Genomic DNA, 26,382 nt, shown 5'->3' with positions numbered 1-26,382 from the left:
ATAGGGCAATTTTTGGGAGTCCATTCTCATCCATTCGTCTTACATGTTTGTATCACATCCTCTTGCGCTGCCTTCCCCATCTTACAATATCTTGAATTTTGCATTGCTCTCTAATGTCTGTATTTCTCACGCTGTCTCTTCTTGTTTTCCCTACTATTGTTCTTAGGGTTTTCATTTCGGCAACTCAGCATCTGTTTCGTTTTGTTGGTGTCTTCGCGCACTTCTATGCCATATGTCATGATCGGTCGTAAGCAAGTCTTGTAGATTCTAATTTTACTATCTGTACGCATATACGGATTTGACCAGACTATCTCCCGCAGACATCCTGACAATGTAGATACTTTGTTGATCTGACTCCTCAGGTTCTTTACTGGGTCGTGGGTGTTTGATATATCTATGCACAGATATCTGAATTGCATCACCTTTTCCATGGGGTTGTTCTCAACCACTAACTTACATCTGAGCGGATCTTTTGCTATTGTCCTACATTTAGTTTTGTTTGTAGAAATGTTCATATTTAGTTGGCGGCTTACTTGAAAGAACTGAAAGAGCTGTTCAATTCAAGATTTGAAAGAGCTGTCTCTGAAGATCATCTTCTGATTCGGTAATAATTTCTGCATCATCTGCGTAACACACCATACCAATTCTTTTGTTGCCCATTCTATATCCGAGATTAAGAGATGTTGCTTTGTTTATAATTTTTTCCATGAGTGGGTTAAACAAGCAGGGGCTTAAAACTGTCGCCTTGTCTAATTCCTCCCGGTGTTGGAATATTTTCAGTGAACTGGTCTTCTGCTCTATCTTTGGTTACGTTATTGTTATTTAGGTTATTGACTATCTTTGTTATGATGGTCGGTGTTTTATTGTATCACCATCTGAATTTACCCAATTACATCTACGATACAAATTACACAAACAAGTTAACATAAAAATCACAAGTCAGAATTTGTTCTCGCTATAGGGTGTGTAATAATATCTGAGAGCAAAATACTAAGGAAGATATTGTGGACCAACCCATTGCAGCGATGGTTCGTGGATAATTAAAATGAACCACAAAGCTGGAAGAACTAATGAAGAGCGCAGATATTGTTAGATTTGTAAAGTAAGAAAGACTAAACTGGCTTGGTCACTTAGAAATAATACGAGATAATCCAGCTCTTTGTAGCTGGAATATTGTGTGCGCCACTCATTTTTACGACATTTAGCGGTTTTTTATTCTTGTCTAATATAATGTGGTTTAATTGCAGGTCGACCAAAATGTTCATACATTGGAGAACCAGAAAACGGTTTCATTGCTCCTACCAAGTTTGCTTACGATCCAGGAGATGAACTAAGCATCATTTGCAACGAAGGTTTTGCAACGAATTCTGAAGAAAACCTGAAATGTATGCCAGATGGAAAGTGGTCTTCTCCACTACCAGTTTGTGCCAATATATCATCCGTATCTGAAGAACTAACTTAAACATTCGTTATAGAGTGCCCGATTAATTTTTAGTACCCGTTTCATTTTAATACAGTAGTGAGTTACCAAGGACAACTAGTCATTTTAAAACAAACCATTTGTAAAGAAACTAAAACAAACCTAATAGGTATATTTGGCTAGTAGATTTCCAACTATAGACAAAGTATGAACACAAGTTCCCATCGAAGACCATGTTAATACTATTATAGATATAATCAACTAGAAGAGATGTCGAAGTATGTCGAAATGCGATACAGTTGAAACTCAAACTATTTGAAACTAGGTACTTACGTGGTGGTTCAATAAGTACTTTTAGTTTTTTCGCCCGATCGATGGCGCCAATATCGCAAGAAAAATGTCTGGGGATTTTAGAAAAATGAAAAAAGAGCAATGTCGATCTGTGATCCGACTCTTATTTTTGGAAGAGAAATCCCGCAGGGAAATCAAAAGGCACTTGAATGCAGTGTACAGTGACTAGTGACTTTTCTCCTTCGATTCTTCTCTTCATTATGTGCCGTGCTTGTTTTCAAGCGTTGGCTATCGTCGTATTAACAAGCTGATGAAATATTTCTCGATCTGCAGCTATATGAAACAATTTTTCAACCTTCAACCTTCCATTATCTTCTTCAATGGCGACCGCAAAAATTGGTTTAACAAAGTTCAGTGTACTCCATTAAAATGTTACATTTCGCTATGATGTTATTTTATTGTTAAATGAACGGAAAAAAAGTTATAACCTCCAAAAGGAAACTTCTTACAAAATTTTCTAATATTTTTATTTATAAATTTTTTGTTGGTCACTTGACGATAAAAAGTAATAGGTATAAAATTGTAGAAAATTTAATTTGCTACATTTTATGTGTAATTAAATTTTCTGTAGGATTGCCAGTTTAGAAGATACAGCGCGAAAGCTTTTTGCACTCCTTTTTCCAATATGGCGGCCGGGGGACAAGGGTGGCGACCCCAAAAACTTGAACATAAGCTTCTACTGAACCCCCCTACAGATCAAAAAAATTAAATTAACTCCTCTAAGAAATGCAAACTAAATGTAACTTTTTAATGGACTAGTGGTCGCACGGAGGTTTTTGATAAGTCACCACCCCCAGGTGCCCCGAAAATGGCTACCAAGGAGCATAACGTGAAAGAATTCCACGGTCTCGTATTGGAAAACCACCGACTGAAAGTGTGCGAGATAGCTGAGACAGTAGGAATATCAAAAGACCTCGTTGGCCATATCCTGCATGAAATTTTAGGAATAAGAAAGCTGTGGGCGCGATCTGTGCCGCATTTTTTCACTTCGGATAATAAACGCAACCATGACACTACTTCAGAGCAATGTCTAAGGCTGTTTAAGCATAATCCAAATGAGTTTCTACATTGTTAAATAACCGTCAACGAAACATTATTTCACTGGTATATGGTATACAGCAGAGACCAAGGAACACAAAAGAGCGAAGACTGTCCTATCGGCCGGGAAGGCAATGTTCACCGTTTTCTGAGATTCGTAAAGTCTGGTCTATATCAGCTTGCTGAAAAGGACATAACGGTCACAGGGCTTTACTATGCCGCATTATTGGGCCTTATTATATGCTTCGTTGACTACCAAAAGGCATTTGATTGTGTAAGCTGGGTAAATCTGTGGTCAATTTTAATACAAATGGGCGCACCAATGCTCCTGGTGACACTTATTAAAAATCTGTACCAGTCTAATATAGCGACAGTACGACTAGATCAGAAGTCAAACTCAAGAAGTCTCAAACCAATTTAAGACCGAGAGAGGTGTTAGACAAGAATGCGTGTTGTCACCTGACTTATTTAACATTTATGTAGGGTTAACATTTCATGAGGATGGTTTTAGAAGGATAGGTCAGTGGAGTAACAGTAGCTGGTAGTAAAATCTCCAATTTAAGATTTGCTGATGACACTACACTTATAGCAGCAAATGAGCAAGAAATGTTTGATCTTCTGCGAAGAGTTGAGTACGAAAGCAATAAAGTTGGTCTCAAAAATAATGGTGGTCGACAGATTCGACACTATTCAACTGACTAACATGTTACAGGAATATCAGACAGTAAACACCTTTGACTATCTCGGGTCTAGTATAACTAATGATGGTAACTGTAAAGCAGAAGTTCGGAGACGTATTGGTATGACAAAAATGCGATGAGTCGCCTAACTAAAGTTTGTAAAGACAGATCTATCTCTCAAAATATCAAGATAAGACTGGTGAATGCCCTTGTATTCTCAATATTTCTATACGGAGCAGAGACTTGGACTCTTCGCGCATGCGAGCGCCAAAAAATTGATGCCTTTGAGATGTGCTGCTGGAGAAGAATGCTGCGCATACCTTGGACAGCTCATAGGACAAACGTTTCCATTCTAAACCAACTCATTATTAAAAAAAGGCTGTCCACAATATGTCTGCAACGAATTCTGCAATTGTTTGGTCACGTGGTTCGCAGAGGTGACGACAGTTTGGAGAGATTAATTGTTTCTGGAAACGATACGGGGAGAAGATCAAGAGGACGATCACCAACTAGATGCTCCGACCAAATAAAGAATTCAGCTGGAAACTCATTCTGCGAAGCTCTTAGAGCAGCTGAAGATAGAGACCAATGGAGAAACATTGTTAGGAATATTGGAAGAAATCACGATCCTCAGTAATGGGGAAACTACTAGAGAGAGATTATTGGGCCGATTCGATGCGGAATGTAAAAAAACAGTCCCAATTGGGGAAGAAAAAGTACTCTTCCACCATGACACCGCTCCAGAAATTCGAGTCGAAAGTCGAGTGAGGAGTTACGGATCACTTTTACGGAAGCCTACTTTGCAGACCTCGAGAAAACGTATTTTTCAGACGGGTTAAAGAAGGTGAAGCATCGCTGGATTAAGAGTATCGAGCTAAAAGAAGACTACGTTCAGAAATAAATCACCCCTTTTCCAAAATTTTGGCTAAGCAGGTACTTATCGGACCACCGGGAACATCCATAAACTACGCCGTTGAAAAGGGGGAGGGGGACTTTGCTTATTACAACGCTATCCGACAGGGGATAGGGGGCCATGAGTGCACATTCGACGTCGTTTGAAGTTCACGAATATAAAAAATATATCCTACTTTAGAATTAAAAAAAAGTTAGTATATTATTTTTATCGCATACTTTTCATTTTGTTTTTATCACTCACAGCCTTAACAATATTATTAGCAGTTTTATACAGACTAACAAACAATAAAACATTGTTCTATGTCTTTAAACAAACGCTTCTTTTCAGTACGCAACGTCTAGAAGCAATAAATATTAAACTGTTCACTTATTTACTGAATACTCTGTGTGAAACAATTCTACAAGAATGAATAGAAATAAAATATTCTATTCTATTTAGTTAGTACATTGTATCTATTTATACTTAATAAAAGAAATGGCATTGGAATCAAAACAAAATAAATATTAAAATTTATATGATGCAGGTAAGAAAGCATAGGAACTCCGATAAAAGTGTTGTCTTTTGTCCCAATAAAGCTAATTATTAGTTGTACAGTGAATTGAGAGAAAAAAGTACGCGGATATGATAATGAGCTACATAATAATACTGATTTGGATACATTCGTAAATAAACTTGGAGAGCTAACTTTAAAAAATCCAGAAATAACATTGAATTTTAAAAAAGTCTCTAAAAAGGGGGGTCATGAGTTGCAATTGCGACGTCAGTATGAGGGGGGGTCAACTGTAAACGACGCTTTACGACGGAAGGGGGAGGGTAATAAAAACTCCAAAATTTTTACGACGTAGTTTATGGATGTTCCCCACCCTAGTACAGAAATTTTTGGACAAAACTTTGTTATTAGTAGATACATTTGTAATACGTAGGATGAGACTGAAAATTTTGAATTAAGGCCGGCTTCCACTTATACGAAACAGCCCGCTGCGGAACGGACCGCGACGATCGGCATTTTAATATTTTCGTGTATTTATGTGGCTCAGCGCCTCCTTTACGGAATCGTAGCACATCGCGCTGTAGACCAGGAAGGATCTGTTTTTAGGTGGATGTGAGAGGTGGCATTCGGATTTATGCGGATAAAGTTAGGTGATAACTTCGTTAATAATAATTGATTTATGCTCCTTCTCAAATATGCCCAGAACATTAATAAAAAAAAATTAAATATTTAATAATTTCAAAAAATTTCGTTTTTTTTCTACTTTCTTTGCTTATAACTTTAAAACGATTCATTTTGGAACAAAATAGTATAATAATAAAACAAAGATAATTAAATTTATATTAAATAAGGGGCAAAACAAGCCTGTCTTTATTCAATGTTTTTCCATCACTTAGGTTACACTTAGAGCCTTCCTAATTCGCTTAGAAAATTTTTGTAATGTGCTAAAACCGTCCACCAAATGTTAGTAAAATTGACTTAAGTACTAGTTTTTGCATAATCATTTTGCAATCTAAAGTTTTTTAAAAATTAAAATTTTTTAAAATCTTGCACAACAAAAACTAGAACATTCAAATATTTGTCAATTTTTTTACAAATAAAGAAGCACTCCACCTATCCAATGCACTTTACAGAATTGATATCGGATTATTTAAGCAGCCTCACAATGTTTTAAAGTTATAAAGAATTTTTTGGCTTATAAACAAATTAGTGCTGTGGCCAGGAGGGGGTGCTACGGGCTCCTTTATTGAGATGGACTTACCCAAGTTTTTTTATGTATTTTGACCCGTAGAACACGAATTTTTTGGGTAACAGTTGATCCGTATGTCGATAAGATTGTTATAAACAAAGAACTTGAGAATTACATAACATTTCTTGGGTAATTCTAAGCAAAAAATGTTCCTACAAGTTTTTTCGTATTATGCATAGTTTTCGAGATAAACGCGGTGGAACTTTAAAAAAATCGAAAAATTTCAATTTTTGAACGCGAATAAATTTTGATTAAATAAAATTAACATGAAGTAAAACTCCCTAGTGTAGTTGGTATATTTAATAAAAATTCTAAAAATTTTTAAAAATCCAAACGGATTACGTTCAAAACGTTTTCGGACTTATCAGTCCATCATCAGTGAACCTAAAAGTAAGTAATCTCACTTAGTAAAATTGAAAAGGGTGAAATTTTGAATGTTAAAAATTGAAAAGTGTGGTTACGATTACTTACTCTCTGTCCTTGCTAAATAGCCACAATGCCAAACACTGGTCAAGATGTATGTTCTAACTACATGGTAAAATTTGTTAAACAATTTGGCTTACATTGGATGCCAACGGATTAGTACTAGGTACATGATGCTCTACTCCATTAATAGGGCTTTTCATTCACAGTCATTTGTTTCGAGCTTCTGTCATATGTCGTATAATCCGTGTATATAAATATTGTACACAGATTATACAACATTTGACAGAAGCTCGAAACAAATGACAATCGATGAAAAGCCCTATTAAGAGATTTTTTATTATGAATAGGTCTACATTGAACTACGTTTAGTCTGTCAATGATTTAGAAGGAAGTTGAAATACTTCAAATGTCAGTAAAATTGACATCCAGGAAACGGAATTTTTAAGGTATTAACCAAGGTCAAGATCCAATGTGGTTACGGAAATTTAAGTTTAAGATTGTGTTGGAATTTTAATTTTTAATATTAGAATTTAAATTTACTATTTTTTAAAAAATATTACAACCATTACTATAAACTTGACTATAAAATTAAATTTGATCGAAATTATTGTCATAATAAAATATGGTAATGAAAACAAAATGTAAGATTGAATTATTGGTTAATGAAAGTTAAAAAATTTTGTATATAGCCTTGGGGGTGAAAGTTAAAACGTTGAAGAGATACAGAAGTTGTTTAGTGTGTATAGAAATGTAAATTTGTTAACTGTAATGTTGGTTGTATAAGTCTAGTATGGTATTGATTCTGTATGAAATTAACTATTTAAAAAATTGGTGAGAATTGAGGTAACTGATATAAGATTGTTAGGTGAAAATATAAATAATTGACGGAAAGTGAAAATGTGTTAGTTATAGTCAAAAATATAGGAAATATTATAACATTATGCATAGAAAAGAAAATGGAATTATTTTTTAATTCCAAAAATTTTGATTAAAAAATAAAATAGCAATTCTGCTGACAGCATTTGAAAGTTTAAGTCAAATTATACCGGTTTTAATTATTTGCATTGCTAAAAATTAATGTTTTTATTATTAAACAAAGCTATTTGTTTATAAACCAAAAAATTGTTAATAATTTTAAAACATTGCTGAAGCTCCTTAAACAATCCGATTTTAATTCTGTAAAGTGTATTGGATAGGTAGAGCACCTCTAAAAAATTAGCCAACTTCTAAATGGTCTACTTTTTGTTCAGGAAGATTTTAAAAAATTTGAACTTTTTTAAAAACATTTAGATTGCAAGTTTATTATGCAAAATCTGTTAGGTCAATTTTAATGAAATTTGGTAGACCGTTTAAGTAAGTTATAAGAATTTTCTAAGCGAATTACTAAGGTTCTAAGTGCCACCAAAGTGGTTAAGAAACATTGAATAACAACAGGCGTATTTTGACCCCTTTTTTGTATTTATTGCTATATTGCAGAAAAGATAATACCTTAAGACATTTTTGACCAGTCGTATATCATACAAAATTCAATTATCATTATTTTATTTCTCTACGACTTTGTTCCAAAACGAATCGTTTTAAAGTTATCCATATAGCACACAATGTCCGATGGACGTCCATATAACGTACATTTAAAGTCCAAACGTCCATGGACCAAAACTGGACGTACTATGTACTTCCATTACGCGACGTCCATTGGACGTTTGATTTCAACGTACATTGGACATCCATTTGTGGTCCATGGAGATTTTACACAAAACGCGACTATTATTATCAGTAATTATATATAGCTTCTTGTTTTAATCAAAGCAATATTATTAGTAGAATACAAGAAGCTTCTAATAAATGTAGTCACATATTTTTTCATCATCGAATTAAAACACTGAACCACTAAAATTATTTTAATTAAACCTATATAATATTAGATGATGATAAAACGATGGTAAACTTTTTGAGAATAACGGAGCTATATCGCGAATCGGTAATTATAAAACTTACAATAATTAGACACTACCAATTTAAATCTTAAATGTGCATTTTGTAACTGTTAAATTTCCCGCCAAACTAAATGAGAATCTTCTTGACAACGTTGTCGCTCTTCACGCTATCGGTCGTAAAAGGTAGTATTAGACAGGTACTTTTAGGGGATTATCGCTGTTAATAATTGTTGTGGAATACTGAAGGAGGATTTATTTATGATAATTCACAGAATAGCCAACCAGCTTGCAATATACAACCGTCCTGACTCTAAGTTCTAAGAAATAATTAAATAATGTTTGGAAGGAAACAGAACACTCACAACAGAACAGAAATAAACCTCTTTTAATGTGAGTGCTTCATAGGGCGCCATTATCTGAATTTTGTCTTTATTAAGTTATTACATACAATATAATACATCCTGTGATATCTTTGTGTTTGCTGTTTATCGTGCAGGTGCAGTCGTGCATTAATGAAGTTCCTATAATAAAGTTATAATAAAGAGAAATAAAAAAGGTATTTTGTGTAATATTTTAAAGTATAAGTTTAGTATTATAGGAACTATTTCCTATACCTAAAGGCTTTTTGCTATGTATGTACATATTCATAAAATTATGGACACTAGATTGCTTTCTGAAAAGTGCCCTACAAAAAGGTCCATAAAGGCCCCGTCTCACCATCAAATAATTGACAGTTATTTGATCAAACTAGACAGTTAGTGACACAAAGTGACAGTTAGTATGTATAGTTTGTGTCACTAGTCAAGTTTGACTGTCAAGTTTGATCAAATAACTGTCAATTATTTGATGGTGAGACGGGGCCTTAAGACTTACATTGAATGTACATCAGATGTACATTGAATGTACATAAAATGTACACTGAAAGCTTCAACAACGTACACTGTACGTTTGTAGCGGACGTCCATTGGACGTTCCAATGTACACAGATGTACGTCCATTGGATGTCCATAAAACGTACTTGTGCTATCTAGGTATAAGCAAAGAAAGCAGAAAAAATCGATGTTTTTCGAAATTTTTAAATATTTTAATTTTTTATTAATGTTCCGGGCATATTTGAGAAGGAGCATAAGTCAATTATTATTACTGAAGGTGTCACCTAACTTTATCTGCAAAAATCCGAATACCACCTCTCACATCCAAAAATAGACGTTTTTTTACAGATTAATCCTGGTCTTTTGAGCCATTTGAATACACACAAATATTAAATTGCCGATCGTTTCGGTCCGTTCCGTAGCGGGCTGTTCCGTATAAGTGGGCGCCGGCCTTTTTTGTCACTATTTAAAGAAAATTACAATATCGTTGTTGACTACATTGATATACAATGCTACATCCAAGCATTTTTTAAATATAGGTACCTATTTCAACCGTTTATCATTCATTGAAGTCCAGTGTGAATCTGTACAAAATAACATAAGTTGGTTGTAATGGGCCGAAACTTAAAACTCCTGTTGAGCTGGCCCCCACTTGCAGAAATTAAAAAACAAATAGCGCTGATTTACAAGCTATTTATGAGATTTGATATCCCGCCAATTAAAAATTTTAAGCTCATTACACTGGGCAGGAATTTAATATTTTAATAAAGATATTGCATCGATCTTTGAGCATTCGATGTTATATGATTTCGATTTTTAAGCTCATCCCCTCAACACCCAAACAACCTTTTAATTGATTTAACTCAAGAGAAAAATGTGGAGATAAATTAAAATACATATTTATATCCTATCGCGGATATAATTTGTATAGCGTATAAATTCTAAGAATAAACCATTAACCCTTACTAACACAAATCTTCCTCCGCTGAGATAATCAAGCTAAGACAAACAAAACTGCAAATTATAAAACTGATCTGATCTCTACTACCAGGAATTCTACTTAACAGCCTTGACGAATTGTTAAAATGTATCATACAACCAAATCTGTATTGAGTTTCTTATCCTTGCAATAGAAAAATCGACCACTAACATATCCAAAATCATATCTCATGGCGGCAGCAGACTTCGCTATGTGTTATTTGCTATGCATCGCTTAGATGCATATCGCACTATGCTACGCATCGTGTTATTTACTACGCTTCTTCTTGTAGTGCCTATCCGTTTCGGATGTTGGCCGCCATCATGGCAATCTGTACTTTGCACACTGCTGCTCTAAAAAGATTTGTAGTGGTTGTGTTGAACCACGTACGTAGATTTTTCAGCTACTTACTCAGCGTAGACTTTTCGGCTATCTACGCTATATGATCCCAAATAGTTGTCTTTTGAAATGTGTCAAAACCGGCCACTTGACTTGAGGATAGGCTCATTTGCTATTCGTGCTTATGCATTATGCGTGCGAATAAAGCATATAACAGGCGCATAACAAACAGCACATAGCGAAGTGTGCTGCAGCCATCATAGTATTTATTACAAGTAGAAACACAGATTACAATCAACATTTTAAGGGGCTACATCAGCGCGTCATTAAGACGAAAAACGCGTTCCAAGATTGCAGGCTTAGTTTTGAATATTTTGTCGAGTTATTTGGCACACATATACGTAATATAGTAAAGAATGGCGGTACAGAGCCTAATTTGAGGAATATGTTAAAGGAATATAATTAGGTATGAGAAATAACTATTAAAAAAGCGAGTCTGTACCGCCATTAAGAAGAATAAAAACATACACTTTCTTCAAATAAACTTTTTTATCCCATGCCTAGATTTTGTGTTACATTGGAACTACCAAAATGGATTATCTATAACAAGAAATCGAACTTAACTTACTGATCTGGCCACATACAAGTCGGAAAAATGAAAGAATACCCATGAACGAACATATAAAACACGCTGTATTTTCCTGTCACCGTGTTACAAAGAAAATTGCCCAGCGCAAGTACACGTACTAGTAACTATTACATGTACTTGCGCTGGCCAATTTTTTGTGTGACACGGTGACAGAAAAATACAGCGTGTTTTATATGTTCGTTCGTGGGTATTCTTTCATTTTTCCTACTGTATTTAGCACGCATATGAGTACAATATTATCACAATATTGTGCCTTTGTCTTTGATAGTGTTCGTACTGCCGACGCACTGTTGCCAAAGGTTCGAAAAACTGTCCGGCTCCTATCTCTCGAATTAATATTGATGACACACTGATGTAGCCTCTTAAGGGTTCATGTTTTGAGACTAAAAAAATAACACGTTAAAACAAGAATGTCAAGTTAAAACAAATTTAAACGCTCTAATCACTTTAGTGGATGATATTTATATTGTTAAAAATTGCATATTGTAAAATGTTTTTATGAGTGTTTTGATTATATTTCTAAATTATAGTTATCAATAAAGAACATTACAGTATTACAGTGCTTTTATTTTTTTATGCCCGAGTGTGATCATTTTAGGTGTTCGGCTCAGATCTTTTCCGGTCTGAACCCATATACATAGGCTATTAACCCTCAAATGCTATGGTAGGTCAATATCGGCCCAACAAAATTTAGTTTGACAATTTAACCAATATTGAAATCGGCGCAATTGTCAAACTAAATTTTGTTGGGTCGATATTGACCTACCATAGCAGTTGAGGGTTAATAACCTATGTATATGGGTTCAGACCGGAAAAGATCTGAGCCAATCTGGCTCAGCCAATCTGGCTGACCGGAAAAGATCTGAACCGAAAAAGATCTGGCAATTTAACCAATATTGAAATCGGCGCACGGTAACCAAGACAGGATATAAAACAATACATGGGGGATTAGGCTTTGGAACTAGAAATGAAGCTGGAGATGACATGCTTGAATTAGCAACAGCATTGGATATGGCGATTGTTAACACATTCTTTAAAAAGAGAGAAACTCAACTTATTACCTACAAAAGTGGACAACATCAATCCCAAATAGACTACTTCATGATAAGGAAAGAAGACATACGTGAATGCAAGGACTGCAAGGTAATAGTTAGTGAGACAGTAAGCCAACAACATAAGCTGCTTGTTCTGGACATCGAAGTAAAAAGCGAAACTAAACAAAAATATCGGAGAGGACCACAAAAAAATAAATTGGTGGCTGCTGAAAGATGAGAAAGAAGGTCTATTCAGGAGAAGAATAGTAGAAAAAATATGTTGGAACATGAAAGGAAGCCCTAATACAATTTGGAGAAAAATGGCCAGTAGGATTAGAGAGACTGCTATTGAAATACGTGGGAAAACGTCAGGAAAAAAGTTTCAGGATAAAGAGACTTGGTGGTGGTCAAACGAAGTACAAGGAAAAATAAAAGAGAAGAGAAAATTATATAAAAAGTGGCAAGAAACCAGATCCGACACAAATCTTCAAAACTATATGGTGGCGAAAAAGGAAGCGAAAGTAGCAGTAGCAAAAGCCAAAGCAGAAGCGTATTCAAACCTATACGATCAACTTGATACCAGGGAAGGCGAAACGAAGATATATAAAATAGCCAAACAGAGAGCAAAGAAAGCAAAAGATTTTAATCAGATTAGATGTATCCGAGATGAAAATAATAAAATACTAGTTCACGAAAGGGATGTCAAAGAGATGGAGAAAGTACTTTGACAGCTTATTAAATGAAGAATTTGACAGACAGCCTGTAGAGTCAACGGAGACAGTAGCAGCAATGGTCACCAAAATAACCAACGAGGAACTGGCTAAAGCGCTTCAAAAAATAAAGAAAGGAAAAGCGGTAGGACCAGATGATATTCCTGGGGAAGTATGGAGAGCATTGGGAGAGACAGGAACAAGGTGGCTAGCAGGTCTATTTAATAGAATTATGGAAGTCGGACAAATGCCAGACGAATGGAGAAGCAGTATACTGGTACCTGTTTACAAAAACAAGGGAGATATACAACAATGTACAAACTACAGGGCTATAAAACTGCTTAGCCACACCATGAAAATATGGGAAAGAGTAATTGACAGACGGATACGTGAAGAGACCGAAATATCCGAGAATCAATTTGGCTTTATGCAGGGTAGATCAACAACAGATGCAATTTTCATTATAAGACAGTTGATGGAAAAATACAGGAGTAAAGAAACAAACGCTCATATGGTCTTGAGAAAGCATATGATAGAGTTCCTCGAGAGATTCTGTGGTGGGCACTCAATAATAAAGGAGTCCCTGGTGAATATGTAAAGATTGTGAGGAATATGTATGAGGGAGTAACGACTAGTGTTAGGACAGGTGTGGGAGAGACTGATAAATTTCATGTGAAAGTAGGATTGCACCAAGGCTCTGTGCTTAGTTCGTATTTATTCTCATTAGTTTTGGACCAGATAACAGCGAAACTACAGGGTAACATTCTATGGTGCTTAATGTATGCTGATGATATGGTGTTAGTAGGAAATAGTGAAAGAAACTTAGAACAAAAACTGGAACAGTGGAGACAAGCTCTGGAGGAAAAAGGTTTAAAACTTAGTAGGACAAAAACAGAGTATTTGGAATGTTCATTTAAAGATGGAGCTACTACAAATAAAATGGTATCTTTGGATGGTGAAATGATTGTGAAAAGGAATAGTTTTAAGTACCTAGGATCGGTATTACAGAGTAATGGAGAAATAGATGGAGATGCATGCAGTAGAATTAGGGCTGGATGGATGAAGTGGAAAGAAGCGAGTGGTGTGTTGTGTGACAGAAAAATTCCAATGAAGCTGAAGGGAAAATTCTATAAAACAGCCATAAGACCGGCTATGATGTACGGAACTGAATGTTGGGCAGTGAAAAAGAAAGAGGAACAACCAATGCATGTGGCGGAAATGAGAATGCTCAGATGGATGAGTGGAGTGACAAAGAAGGATAAAATTAGAAATGAGTATATTAGGGGAAGTCTAGGTGTGGCACCAATTGATGCCAAAATGAGAGAGCATAGGTTAAGATGGTTTGGTCATGTTCAACGCCGAGACGTTAATCACCCAATACGAAGAATAGCTGAAGTGCAGATTCCTGGAAGGAGTAGGAGAGGAAGACCAAAGAAGACCTGGGGGGAGGCGATAAGGCAGGATATGTTGGTAAAGGGGATTAACATTGATATGACCCAAGATAGAATTGTGTGGAGAAATGCAATTAGGGAAGCCGAACCCGCATAGGGATAAGGCAAAGAGAATGATGATGATGAAATCGGCGCACGGTACTGGCCAGCTATGAATTCTCCTGTTTTCTATAGTACCACAGAATACCCCAATCAACAGGAGGGCGAATTGAACATTAGTCAAAAGGGTAGTCTTTTTTAGACAATTTATTATCTCTTTAGTAAGAGAACTTATCAAGGACCACCATCAATGAAGCCTGAGATCAGAAATATTTCAATTAACCTTCGAGCTATCATAAGGCGTTTTATTGGACTTTCATCATCATCCAACCAATTCACGTCCACTGCTGGACATAGGTCTCCCCCAATTGTTTCCACACTTCACGGTTTTGTGCTGATTGTTGCCAGTTTTTACTAATTCGCCTGATATCATCTGTCTATCGTGTAGGCGGCCTTCCTCTACTGCGATTATCTTCTCTTGGTCTCAATTCCATCAGCTTTCGTGTCCATCTTGAATCTTTCAGCCTGGCGACGTGTCCTGCCCAGTTCCATTTGAGCCTGGTGATACGTTCTATAGCATGACCTTCATACGGTGCTTTGTCTGAGACCTTCATGTCTTATTTTATCCCGTAGGGTTACGTCCGCATGGATCTTTCCATACGCCTTTGAGCAACCCGCATTTTCGACGCTGTTGCCTTGGTTAGAGTCAGTGTCTCTGCTCCATATGTCATTACCGGCAGCACACATTGGTCAAACACTTGTCTTTTTAAACCGATCGGTATACTACTCCTAAATATGTCTCTCAGAGCTCCGTAGGCTGCCCAAGCAAGAGTTAATCTTTTTTTTATTTCGCATGTTTGGTTATCTCTGCCAATTCTAATTTCATGACCCAAGTAAATGTACTTTTCCACTAGTTCTACTTCTTGATCACGTATAATCAGCTGTCCGCTAGGAATCAGATTAGTCATAAATTTAGTTTTAGAAAAGTTCATTTTCAGGCCTATTTTCCAGCAGATAGCGTCTAACTCATTTAGTAAGTAAGTAAGTAAGGTATGCTTTATTGTCAAAAAATTTTCCAATTTGTGGACAAAGCTTATACAAAATAAAAAAATACAATAAAAAACAAAAAATAATAAAAAACTACAAACAAAACAAAAACAGAAACAGACACCAAGTAAATGGCGTGAGTTATACTACTTAATATAATTTTATAGTTATTAAGTACACATTAAAAAATTAAAAATTATGCAAACATGTATACAACGTCAGAGCAAAAAGAAGGCAAACGAGGAAAAGGGAGGGGAATGCCTACGTCACTCGTACGACAAAGTCAAGTTTGACAGTTGTTTGTGGTTATATTTCCACACACACACACATGCTCGTATCAACCCCAGCCCCGGGGAACATGTGTGTTCCAATGGAAAAGTGGAACCCACATGTCCGAAGATCAAACCGGTCACACCCCGTAATGGAGTGGTACCTATCTGACCCCCAAGCTATACCTCCACCCCTCCCCATCGAAGGACATACCGAATGGGGAGGCGTTGATCTTAATGTTACTTTGGATGCCCTGGGTAATGGGACACCCTTTGTATTACTTCATGTGGTTAAGCCACCTGGTTTTAGGGGTAGCTAGAAGAGCTTTTCTCCCTATTAATGACTAAGTTAATTTTTTACTTTACTTTGGACTTGAGTCCTAAAAAAATGTGTTCCGGACATCAAGGCACCAATCTAAATCGGTGTCTTGCTGTCCAGACCGTGTGTGCTCGGTCACTCAGCCGGCGAATTGGCAAAATAAATTTTGTTCTCCTCGACGGCTGAGCGCCCGAAAGGTGTGGCCATCAAGCCCACGTCTGTCGGTACGTGACCTTGATGCTCACATTCCGCGGCTATGGTCCATTTGACCTACCTGAAGGGTACTTAGTGCCTGAAGGGCGACATTTGTGTTTCGATATTCTGTGGTTATCTCAATTTTTCATTCTTAAGGGTTTCCTCTATATCCAGCTAACTGCTGTCTAGGCCGTCTATGTACCGTTCTTTGGTTTTCGTCGTAGTTAGTCAATTCTCTTAATAATCTGCTAGGATGGTGTCTGATATTGTTAAATATTTCATGTGCTCTTTCTTCTATCATTCTCAGGACTTTCTTTTGTTGCGTATGTCCAAATACATATCTTAATGGGACATATGTAGGTATATTCAGAGCTTCCCTGATCATGTGGTTTTGGATGGTTTGTATTTTTTTCTTATTGGTTTTACACGTGTGCCCCCATGCGGCTGAGGCGTATGTTAGAGTTGGCAAAATTATACAATTTGCCATCCTAATCTTTGTCTTAAATCTCAGTTTACTCTTTCGACCTATTAGCGATGACAGTTGACTCCTAAGGGCTTTAGCTTTGTTGACCGTTTGTTTTACGTGTTCTGTAAAGGTCAGCCTTTTGTCCAACATTACGCCTAGGTATTTGGCTTGATTTGACCATTCAATTTGGGTATCAAATAGGGATAGTACCTCATTTGGTCTGCCTCTTCTTTTTTGGTACATAACGGCCTGTGTTTTGTCAGGATTGACAGCTATTTTCCACTGCACACACCATTCTTGTAGTTCGTCAAGAGCTCTTTGTAGATGTCTTGTTGCAAAATCTGGGTGGGTACTGCTAAAAGCTATCGCTGTATCATCTGCGTATAGACTTAGCAACGATCTGGGTTCAGTTGGGGTGTCTGCCGTATATATGGTATATAGATATGGCGACAACACTGCCCCCTGTGGCACACCAGCCTCCATGGTCCCAACTTCGGACAGGGTTGGCCCTATCCGAACTCTGAACCTCCTGTTGGCTAGGTATGACGAGAGAAGACACGTCATCGCCTCACTATAACCATATTGGTTCATTTTATACAGCAGGCCGTCGTGCCATACCCTGTCAAATGCTTTACTGACGTCTAGAAAGGCGGCAGCTGTATATTTCTTTTCGTTGAACCCTTTCGTGATATATTCTGTTAACCTCAGCACTTGAAGTTCACACGAGTGCTCGGATCTGAATCCGAACTGTGCTTCAGGTATTGTTCCGATTGCTTCAGATTCTTCTTTTAGCCTAACTAATATGACCCGCTCTGCGATTTTGCTTAATGCTGATAATAAGCTTATCGGTCGATAATTCTGTGGAAATGTACCATTTTTTCCTGGTTTTTCAATCATGATTACGTGAGCCTCTTTCCATCTGTCAGGAAAATGTCTTAGTCTTAAGATGTTGTTTATTAAATTTGTTATGTACACTATTGCTTTTCCTGGCAGATTTTTCAGAGCTCTGTTTGTAATCTTGTCCGGTCCTGGAGCTTTTTTAGCATTAGTACGCTTGATCAGCTGTCTGATCTCTTCAGGGGAGGTGTGTGTAATACCTATAATGCCCTTTCTTCTTTTTAGAATTCTACATCTTCGTTCGACTTCTTCTGTGAAGTCTAGATCTTCATCGGGGTGATAGTTTTCCCTACATTCTCTTTCTAGCGTGTTTTTCATTACTTCCGCTTTGTCTTCTTCTGTGTACACAATTCCATTTTCACCGTGTAAAGGAGGGATTGGTTTTTTATCTTTTCTTAGTATTTTAGATAGCTTCCAGAACGCGGATTTATTTGGGTTTAGTTGCTGGATATAGTTGTCCCAGTTTTCATTTCGATGATCGTCTAATTGTTTTTTGACTTCCCTATTCAGTTCATTAGCAATTCTTTTGTCCTCTGGGTTTCTTGTTCTGTTGGCTCTTCTTCTTTTCCTGTTTTTCTCGTTTATCAGTTCTTTCAGCTCATTGCTGATTTCCCTGAATCTTCCTTTTGTTGTTGGAGTTTTTTCTTCTGTGGTGCTGGCCTCGATAGCGTTTTGTATCGTTTTTTCTAGATGTTTAACGCATTCCTCTAGTTCTTCTTTTGTATTTATTGTTGGTATTGCACCAATAGTTTCACTTACTATTCTTTTGTAGTTTGGCCAATTTGTTCGTTTTTTCTTATAGGTTTGCAAGTTGTTTGTTTCTACTGCTCCCAGGGTCAGTACAATTGGGTTGTGATCTGAGTCACCCTCATTCATTGAATATATTTCGTATTGTTGACCCACATTTTGTAGAATTGCTATGTCTAGGAATGTGGGAAGTCTTTTTCCACCATGGAAGCATGTGGGTTCTATGGGTCCCGCCACCATCGTGTTTGGTCGTTCTTCGAGATAGCCACACAATATTCTCCCGTTGCGGTTTGTGGTTCTATCGAACCAGTTCGGAGATCTTGCGTTCAGATCTCCTATAATGATAGAGGGCTCTACTGTGTCTAATATGACATTTAAGTCTTCCTTGAAGATTGGATCATTTGGTCTAACATATGCTGAAACAATTTTCAGCATATCTTTTCCTGTCTTGATCCTCACTATGGTGGCTTCCATAGTGATGAGTCCGTCTGGTGTAGGAATTACTTGGTGTTTGATTCCTTTTTTCACCAAGATCGCCGTGCCTCCTGATGTGGCTGTGTAGTCATTTCTATAGACATCATAACCTGGAAATTTTGTTTTTGTTTTTTCCGTTATCTTAGTTTCTTGTAAGGCTATGATGTCTAGTTCGAGTCTGTTGGAAAACTCGTCCAAGGTGTTAATTTTCTGTTTTAGCCCATTTGGATTCCATGACCCTATACGCAGATCGCCCAACTGATTAGTTAGTTCTGTTTACACCATTATTGCCCATAGCACTCACTACATTGGTCATCCTCTCGAACATGAACATGAAGTTTTTCATCTGTTCATTTACAATTGCCATGAGATTTGCCGTTTCGTTGTTTTGTTTAGATTCATCTGTCGTCTTTGTTATTTGTGCGTAGCTTTTGTTGGTACTTCTGTCTGTAGGTGTGTGTTCTTCTGTTCTGTTTCTTGTTTGTGCCTGTGCGGTGTATGTTTTTCTTTTTGGTGCTTTGGAGCATCCTCTGTAATTAGCTGTGTGGGCTTCGCCACAGTTTGCGCACTTTGGTTCGGTGTTCCTGTCCTTTGTGCATTCGCTGCTAATGTGTGATCCGCCACACTTAACGCATTTAGTTCCACAGTGACAGGCTTTGGATCCATGGTAGAATCCTTGGCAGTTATAGCACTGCATAACTTCTGTATTTTTTCTTATTTCTTCTTCGATATATATTTTCATGTAACAGAGAGTTGTCAAGCTTTTCATTTTTTCTTTATCTTCTTCGTTTATTGTAACTAAGAAAAGTGGCAATTTTTTCTTGTCTTCCTTCTTGGAGATCATATTTGTTACTTTAATGGCCATGATTCCGTTTTTGTTAAGTTCTTTTTGTATATTGCTTGTTTCTGTTGTTTCATGTAATCCTCTGATTACTAATCTTGTGGTGCGTTCTGAATCTATTGGATATGCGATGTATTCAATAGGGCTTTCAGGGTTCTTTGTATTTTGTTCTTCAAGTATCTTGATCATTGCTAGGTACCCTTCTCTATTATTTGTCTGGATCACGATTGACCTTCCAGATTTAGCGAATTTATTAGCGGATCCGATTCCCCTTTCTGCGGCTTTTTGTAATATCTCTTGGCTTTTTCCTATCGATTTGAGGATAATCGCCGGTGGTCTAGGTGCAGCCTTCGTTGGCTGTTCTTTTTCTGTTGTTGTTACGGTATTTTGTTTTTGCGCTGGTAATTTGGGAATACTGTTTTTCGATTTTTCTTTTTCATTTTCGTTTTCAGTCTCCATTTCTATTTCAGTGTGTTGATCTTTCTCTTGTTCATATTTCTTTCTTAGCATTCCTCTGGCTACGCATGCTTCTTCATTTCTCTTTTGTATTATTAATGTCTGCTTTTCAGCAGCGCTAATATTTTTCGGTTCTTCTTCTGTGACGTTTTTTTCTGTTATTTTGGTTTTTTTGTTTTGTTTTTTCTTCTGGTGCTGCTGGGTTGTCCATTCAGCATTGTTGTTTTCCATTTCAATTAAGTTTTCTTTATTTGGACTATTAGCAGAAGTTCTACGTCTTTCCTTTTCATGCATATTTGTTGGTTCTTCTACCGTCGTTTTCTTCTGCGTTTGTTTTTCAGCTTGCGTTGGTTTTTCGTTCGATTTTAAAATCAGCTTTTCCTTTTCCGCATGTTTGTCTATCATCTCAAGTAGCTTTTGAGTTAGTTTCTGTATTTCTTGATCTTTGCCGGTTATTTTCTCTTCTAGTTTGACCATTTGGAACTTGTTTTCTTCTTGCATTTGATGGATTTGATTCATTAGGCGCTTATTTTCTGCCTCCATTTTTTTCATCTGTTCAGTTAATGTGTCCAATGATCGAACTAGTTCTTTGTGGTATGTGTCCATTTCTTTGGCTCGTTTAATTTCTCCTTTGTCTGAGCCGCTTCCTAAGGAATTGAGTCTTTTTCTTTTCTCTTTTTGTACGTTGCTTATATTTGTACTATTTTCACTGATTTCATCTTCCCTTTCACTTATTTCACCCTCGCTAGAATTATTATGGGAAATACATGTGGATATATTACTATTACTAGACATGGAATCAGTAACTACTGTTACTATGCTACCTACAGAATATGTAGAATTAGCTTTATTTAGGAATTCAATGTTTGCAATATCTATTTTCTTTTTATTTGTTTGTGAATTATTTATTATTTTTAAATTGTCTGATGGACCTAATTTTGTTTTTAGTTTATTGGTATGATTTGAATTTACTTTATTTGTCTTATTTAATTTTGAATTTTCTAAATCATTAGCTAATTCGTCATCTGTCAATTCAGGCAAGCTTTCAAAAATATTATTGTCTATAAAATCATCTAAGGTACTTAGCTTAGTCGTCATCCGGTGTCTGGAAGGCTCTTTCGTGGGCCAAGAGCCCCTTTCTGTCCTGTTGTTTAGCACTTAACACTGTTGTTCTTGTTTTTTTTTTGTTCGTCACTTATAAACACAAATAAAATAGTTAAATTAGTTTATATTTAGCACGTTAGTTCATCAGTTTAAAGCCACGATTTTCTTCGTCAAATTCACTAATTTTTTTATATACTGACACACTTTTATTATTAAAAAAGTTAATTTTTTTGAGAGCAGATTAAATTTATAACTATCAGTTTGACGTTTATTTGACGTCTATAGGTTATATTTCCGTATATTTTTGTGGAATTTTCTTGTAATATCGTTTATTTGTTTAATATTTGTTGAGTTTTTAAGCATATAAGGACAATATTACTATAATTACTTATTTGGGTCCTATACAAAGCCAGTAGTGACTTGTGAAGTGTGTTTTCGTAACCGTGTAAAGTTAGTTTAAAAATTATAATATTACACATAATAATATGTAGTTTTGTATGTTATAATAATAAAACATTTTTTAGATGAGTGGTGGTAACATTTGTAGCATAGCTATATGTAAAAGCAACTCCAAAATTCCTGAACCAGATGGAAACAAAATAATGCTTTTAGACATTTCCCAAATACCTTAACATTATCAAACATAATGGATAATAAAATGTTACAAGATAAATGGGCCTCTAAACATAAGAAAATAGGTAGCAAACATTTCCTCGTGTCTGAATATGTTAATATTATGTTATGTCTTTTTTATATTTTAACCTAATAATAAATTATTTATATTATTCGTTCTTTTGTTGTTGCATACCACCAAAAATGATAAAAGTGCTGCACATTCCACGAAAAACATAATAAGTAAGTACCTACATATTAGTATTTTTGATTTTAAACTTTTTCTTCTATTTTTTTGGATTTTTGTGCTAATTAAATTGTTTTCTCCATTTAAAACACACATAATAAGTGTTAAATGAATTCTAGTTTTTTGTTAGCAGACTATTGATTTTTAAGGGAAAAATTGATATAATTACCAATATAAGAACCACTTAATATACCTATACCCAAGAAAATCTCAAAATATATTGCAAAACCTAAGTTTTTGAACCTTTTATTAGCATTGACTCTTATGGCAATTTTAAAATTGTCGTACGGATGACGTATTCCCGCCTTTAAAAAGCCAGCCTTTGATTGGTCTACAGTTATGAGACAACCTACGCCCTAATCTATTAACCTTGACTCTTCCTATCCAATCAACAGCAAGAACGTTTAAAATTTCACACCTATCATGTCGAAACTACAGACCACTTATGTGGAGGCCAGATTTGTAGTATCCTTCCATTTAACCAGGTGCTGAGTTGGCGCTGAAATACGTGACATATTTTTTGAAGGGTAAGATCGCATTCTACCAAATCACACAACACTTTTTTCTATGTTTGTGGTTTGTGTCACCATAAAAAGCTGATATAGGGCTTTTCATTCACAGTCATTTGTTTCGAGCTCCTGTCATGTGTCACATAATATTAATATATCTACGTCATACGTTATTGGTAATACCCTTAGACAAGGAAAAAAGAGAGGACGGGTAACACTCATTTAAAACACACGTTCCAAAAGTGAAGCCAGTTTTTGGTTTGTTTGTCACCAGAAACATGGCGGTCACGTCAAAAATAACAATGGGTTGCCAGTGGTGGGTGTTCGTTGAAGGTTAAAATTTCATAAAAATAAAGTAAATCATCATCTAAAATTCGTAATAAAAACATATGTATGTATTGAAACATATGTACGTAATATGAGCAACTTAATAAAACATTTACCGTACACAAATTCTTCATTTTAAATACATTTCATGTTTTTATTTTAAATACTCAATGCATAACAATACCCCAAAGATACGTCGATGATCAAAATCTCTGGTGTCAGTTTGGCTTCACTTTTGGTCAAGGATTACTCGTCCTCTCTCTTTCCTTGTCTAAGGTAATACCAATGATACAAATCAAAGACGTATGTCGTAGATATATTAATATTATGTGACACATGACAGAAGCTCGAAACAAATGACAATCGATGAAAAGCCCTATTCAGTCGTGTTTTTTTGATATGTTGTAATCGAGTACCTTTTTAAAGGTAAGTTTTTCTGATTGTAATGGCTGTATGACACTATGCATTTTCTTGTATCATTTCTAATATCGTTTCTGATATCGTTTCTTGTATACATTTTCTTGTATCATTTCTTGTACGTACATGTGTGCCCTGTATGACACTATGCAAGTTCTTGTATCGAAAATTGTATGAAATTCGGCACGTGATTGGTCGAAATTTTATTCGCTCCGAGCGTTAACAAAGTGTCAAAGCAAAATCGACCGACCTGCTCATGGTGGCGGTTTTTTGAAATTTTATAAGGACGCTTTGTGTATGTTTAAATGAGACATTTAAAAAAATTTCGTGTCACGCTAGTGATATTATGTATTAATATAAACAGAAAATAAAAACGCACTATAAATTCTTCACTTTCCAATATTGATTATCAGTTTGATTTTGTATGCATAACCTCACTATTCTTTTTCTCATGATCATCTTTCAGTGCGTCACAGTTTTTCGATTTCTCTCTAACGCATTAAATTGTATGTGACAGAAAAAAAGGCGCGTCTGGGAATACTTCGGTAATTATTCTAGTTCGGTGATTATTCTAGTTGTCGATAGATGGCGCCATAATCAAAAAAGAATTATTTATTAAATAAAATAATAATATTATCAATATAATCTGTACAATTTATAAGACTATACAAATGAAAGAAAATACCATTTTATAAATGCAATAGACACAATTGATTTGGTTTTATTCCAAATTGAAAATAAAATTTGACAACTGTCAGATTTAACTAAAATGTCACGTTAGAATAAATGTCATAAATATGTATTATCACGGACTTACCTTTTTTTCTATAATTTGTGACGCACTGAAAAATGTTCATGAAAAGGAGAATATCGCAGTTTATGTCAATAAATATTTATTAACGAAAAAGAAAATATTTTGTTGCACTATAAATTACAGTATAAATTAATAACTAATGAATTCTAACAATTGTATTCGGTTATTATCACTACAAAATAAAATATTCAAGTTTAACAAAATAATCCCATAAGACTCAATGTTAAAACGTCCTTACAAAATCTGACAGCGTATCACGTGACTGTACGTAGAGGGGAGACGCACGGAGCCAATTGCATCTACAGACACAGCTGATTTTAAATATTTTATAAAATTTATAAACTTTTATATAATTAACATTTTAATGTTAACCAGAATTTTACGTTGACTGAGGTTGATTATTTGTGTTTTTATTTTGTTTTGATATTTGTGCTAAAATATTTGCATTAGAATTATCTTCAGTTTGATCCAAATTAGGAACTATTGTATTTTCGTCTATTAAAAAATTATGCACCATGAAACCTAAATTTATAGTTTGAACTTTACTAGGAGCTAAATATATGGTTATTAGTAGAACAGTAGTCCATACCAAACGGTATATTAAGTATCAATAAAAGATTTATAAATAATACCTACAAAAACACAAATAAATTCATCAATACATTATCCCATTTTCATTTCAGCCGCCATTATGAGTAAGTAATTATGACATTTTAGATGTTTTACTAGCAGGTTTTACGTTTTTGCTCTTTGCGCAGAAATTGGCGCAGTTCTTGTACAATAATCTGTGCCTGACACAAATTCTTGTATCGTTTCATATCGTTTCTTGTATCTGTGTATGACACTATGCATTTTTTTGACATATCAGAAACGATATTAGAAATGATACAAGAAAATGTAAGGTAGAGATTTTCTGATTGTAGGTACTGTTTATCCAACAGTTTTAAAATACACACTTTATTTCGCGTTTTGTTGTTAGGTCTAATGGCTCCGGTCAGCTGTTGTGTGCAGGTTATGGAGACCTACACAGAGGAGAGGAATCGAGATAGGACGACCTTGAAATTTTTGTACACGATTTTGCCTGTTTGCTTGGTTTCTCGCTAGGGCGGCGGTGGCGTAGAGATAGATGCTAGTTTTGCATTGGAGTGAATGTGAAAATTTCGAAAATAATTAATTATTCGTAGTTAATATAAGATTACTGGTTTTGATGGTTAATATTATTTAAATATGAGTGCCAAGAAAGCTTACACTAAAAGAAATTGCTTCGTACCAGGATTTATATCGAGTTATCGTTCCGATAAAAAATTCAAAAGGGAACTTAACGAAGTTAATAAAGACTTTTTATAAATATTTGTCTTTATGTTATTTATAACGTTCATGGATTATACCTATTCGTTTGTATGTTATTTCCTTCGGTGTAAATAAAATTTGTGTATTACCTATTATTGGTTTTTATTTTAACCTGAAAATTATAGTGATAATAATACGAGGATCTTGAAAGTTTTTCTGTCGAAACAATGCATTTTTTGAGACAAAATATTTCACAAAAATTAACATTAATTTTATAAAAGTCAGACTGTCGTCTGTAGTTAATTTACATATACTTTATTAACTAAATTTAAACATCTGATAGGTAAGCTTTCAGAATATAGATAAATGAAGTGTTCAAAAGAAAAAGCATTTTAAATTTTGATAAAAAGAATAATTTAAAAAAAATTGATCAATAAACTTCAAATTATTTAAATAACTTTTTAAAAACAATTACGTACAGTTAAGTTCAATTTTTTCAACTAAAAAACTTTTTGATATCAGTTACAAAGATATTAACAAATTAATTTGCAGTTGAAATACCATTGGTATATAAATGTGGCAGTTAGATAATGTGACAAAATATTTCCGCTTCAAAATAAGCTGTCCTCATATTAAAGTAATGACAAATTTAAATTTGATGTCACATCTCCATCTACAATGGTATAAAAATAATACACTTTTTACCACACGTCGATATGTTATAAGGTTAAAATAATTTATTTTTGGCATAAAACACATTCAGCTACAATC

The 26,382-nt window shown here is 35.2% G+C and overlaps 1 protein-coding gene across 1 annotated transcript in view; it reads left to right on the top strand.

The window, feature by feature from the left end:
* The window catches only part of LOC126890535 (locomotion-related protein Hikaru genki), a 97,041-nt gene extending 85,278 nt beyond the window's left edge, over positions 1–11,763 (top strand). Inside the window, exon 10 of the mRNA XM_050659539.1 lies at positions 1,248–11,763. Coding sequence (XP_050515496.1) covers positions 1,248–1,462 — 215 coding nt within the window. The 3' untranslated portion in view covers positions 1,463–11,763. The remainder of the gene's footprint in view (positions 1–1,247) is intronic.
* The last annotated feature ends 14,619 nt before the right edge of the window (positions 11,764–26,382 follow it).

The sequence above is a fragment of the Diabrotica virgifera genome, chromosome 8 (assembly GCF_917563875.1).
Source record: "Diabrotica virgifera virgifera chromosome 8, PGI_DIABVI_V3a".
Taxonomy (NCBI): Eukaryota; Metazoa; Arthropoda; class Insecta; order Coleoptera; family Chrysomelidae; genus Diabrotica; species Diabrotica virgifera.
Note: the sequence above shows the minus strand (reverse complement) of the source record. Positions and strands in the feature narration are given on the sequence as shown.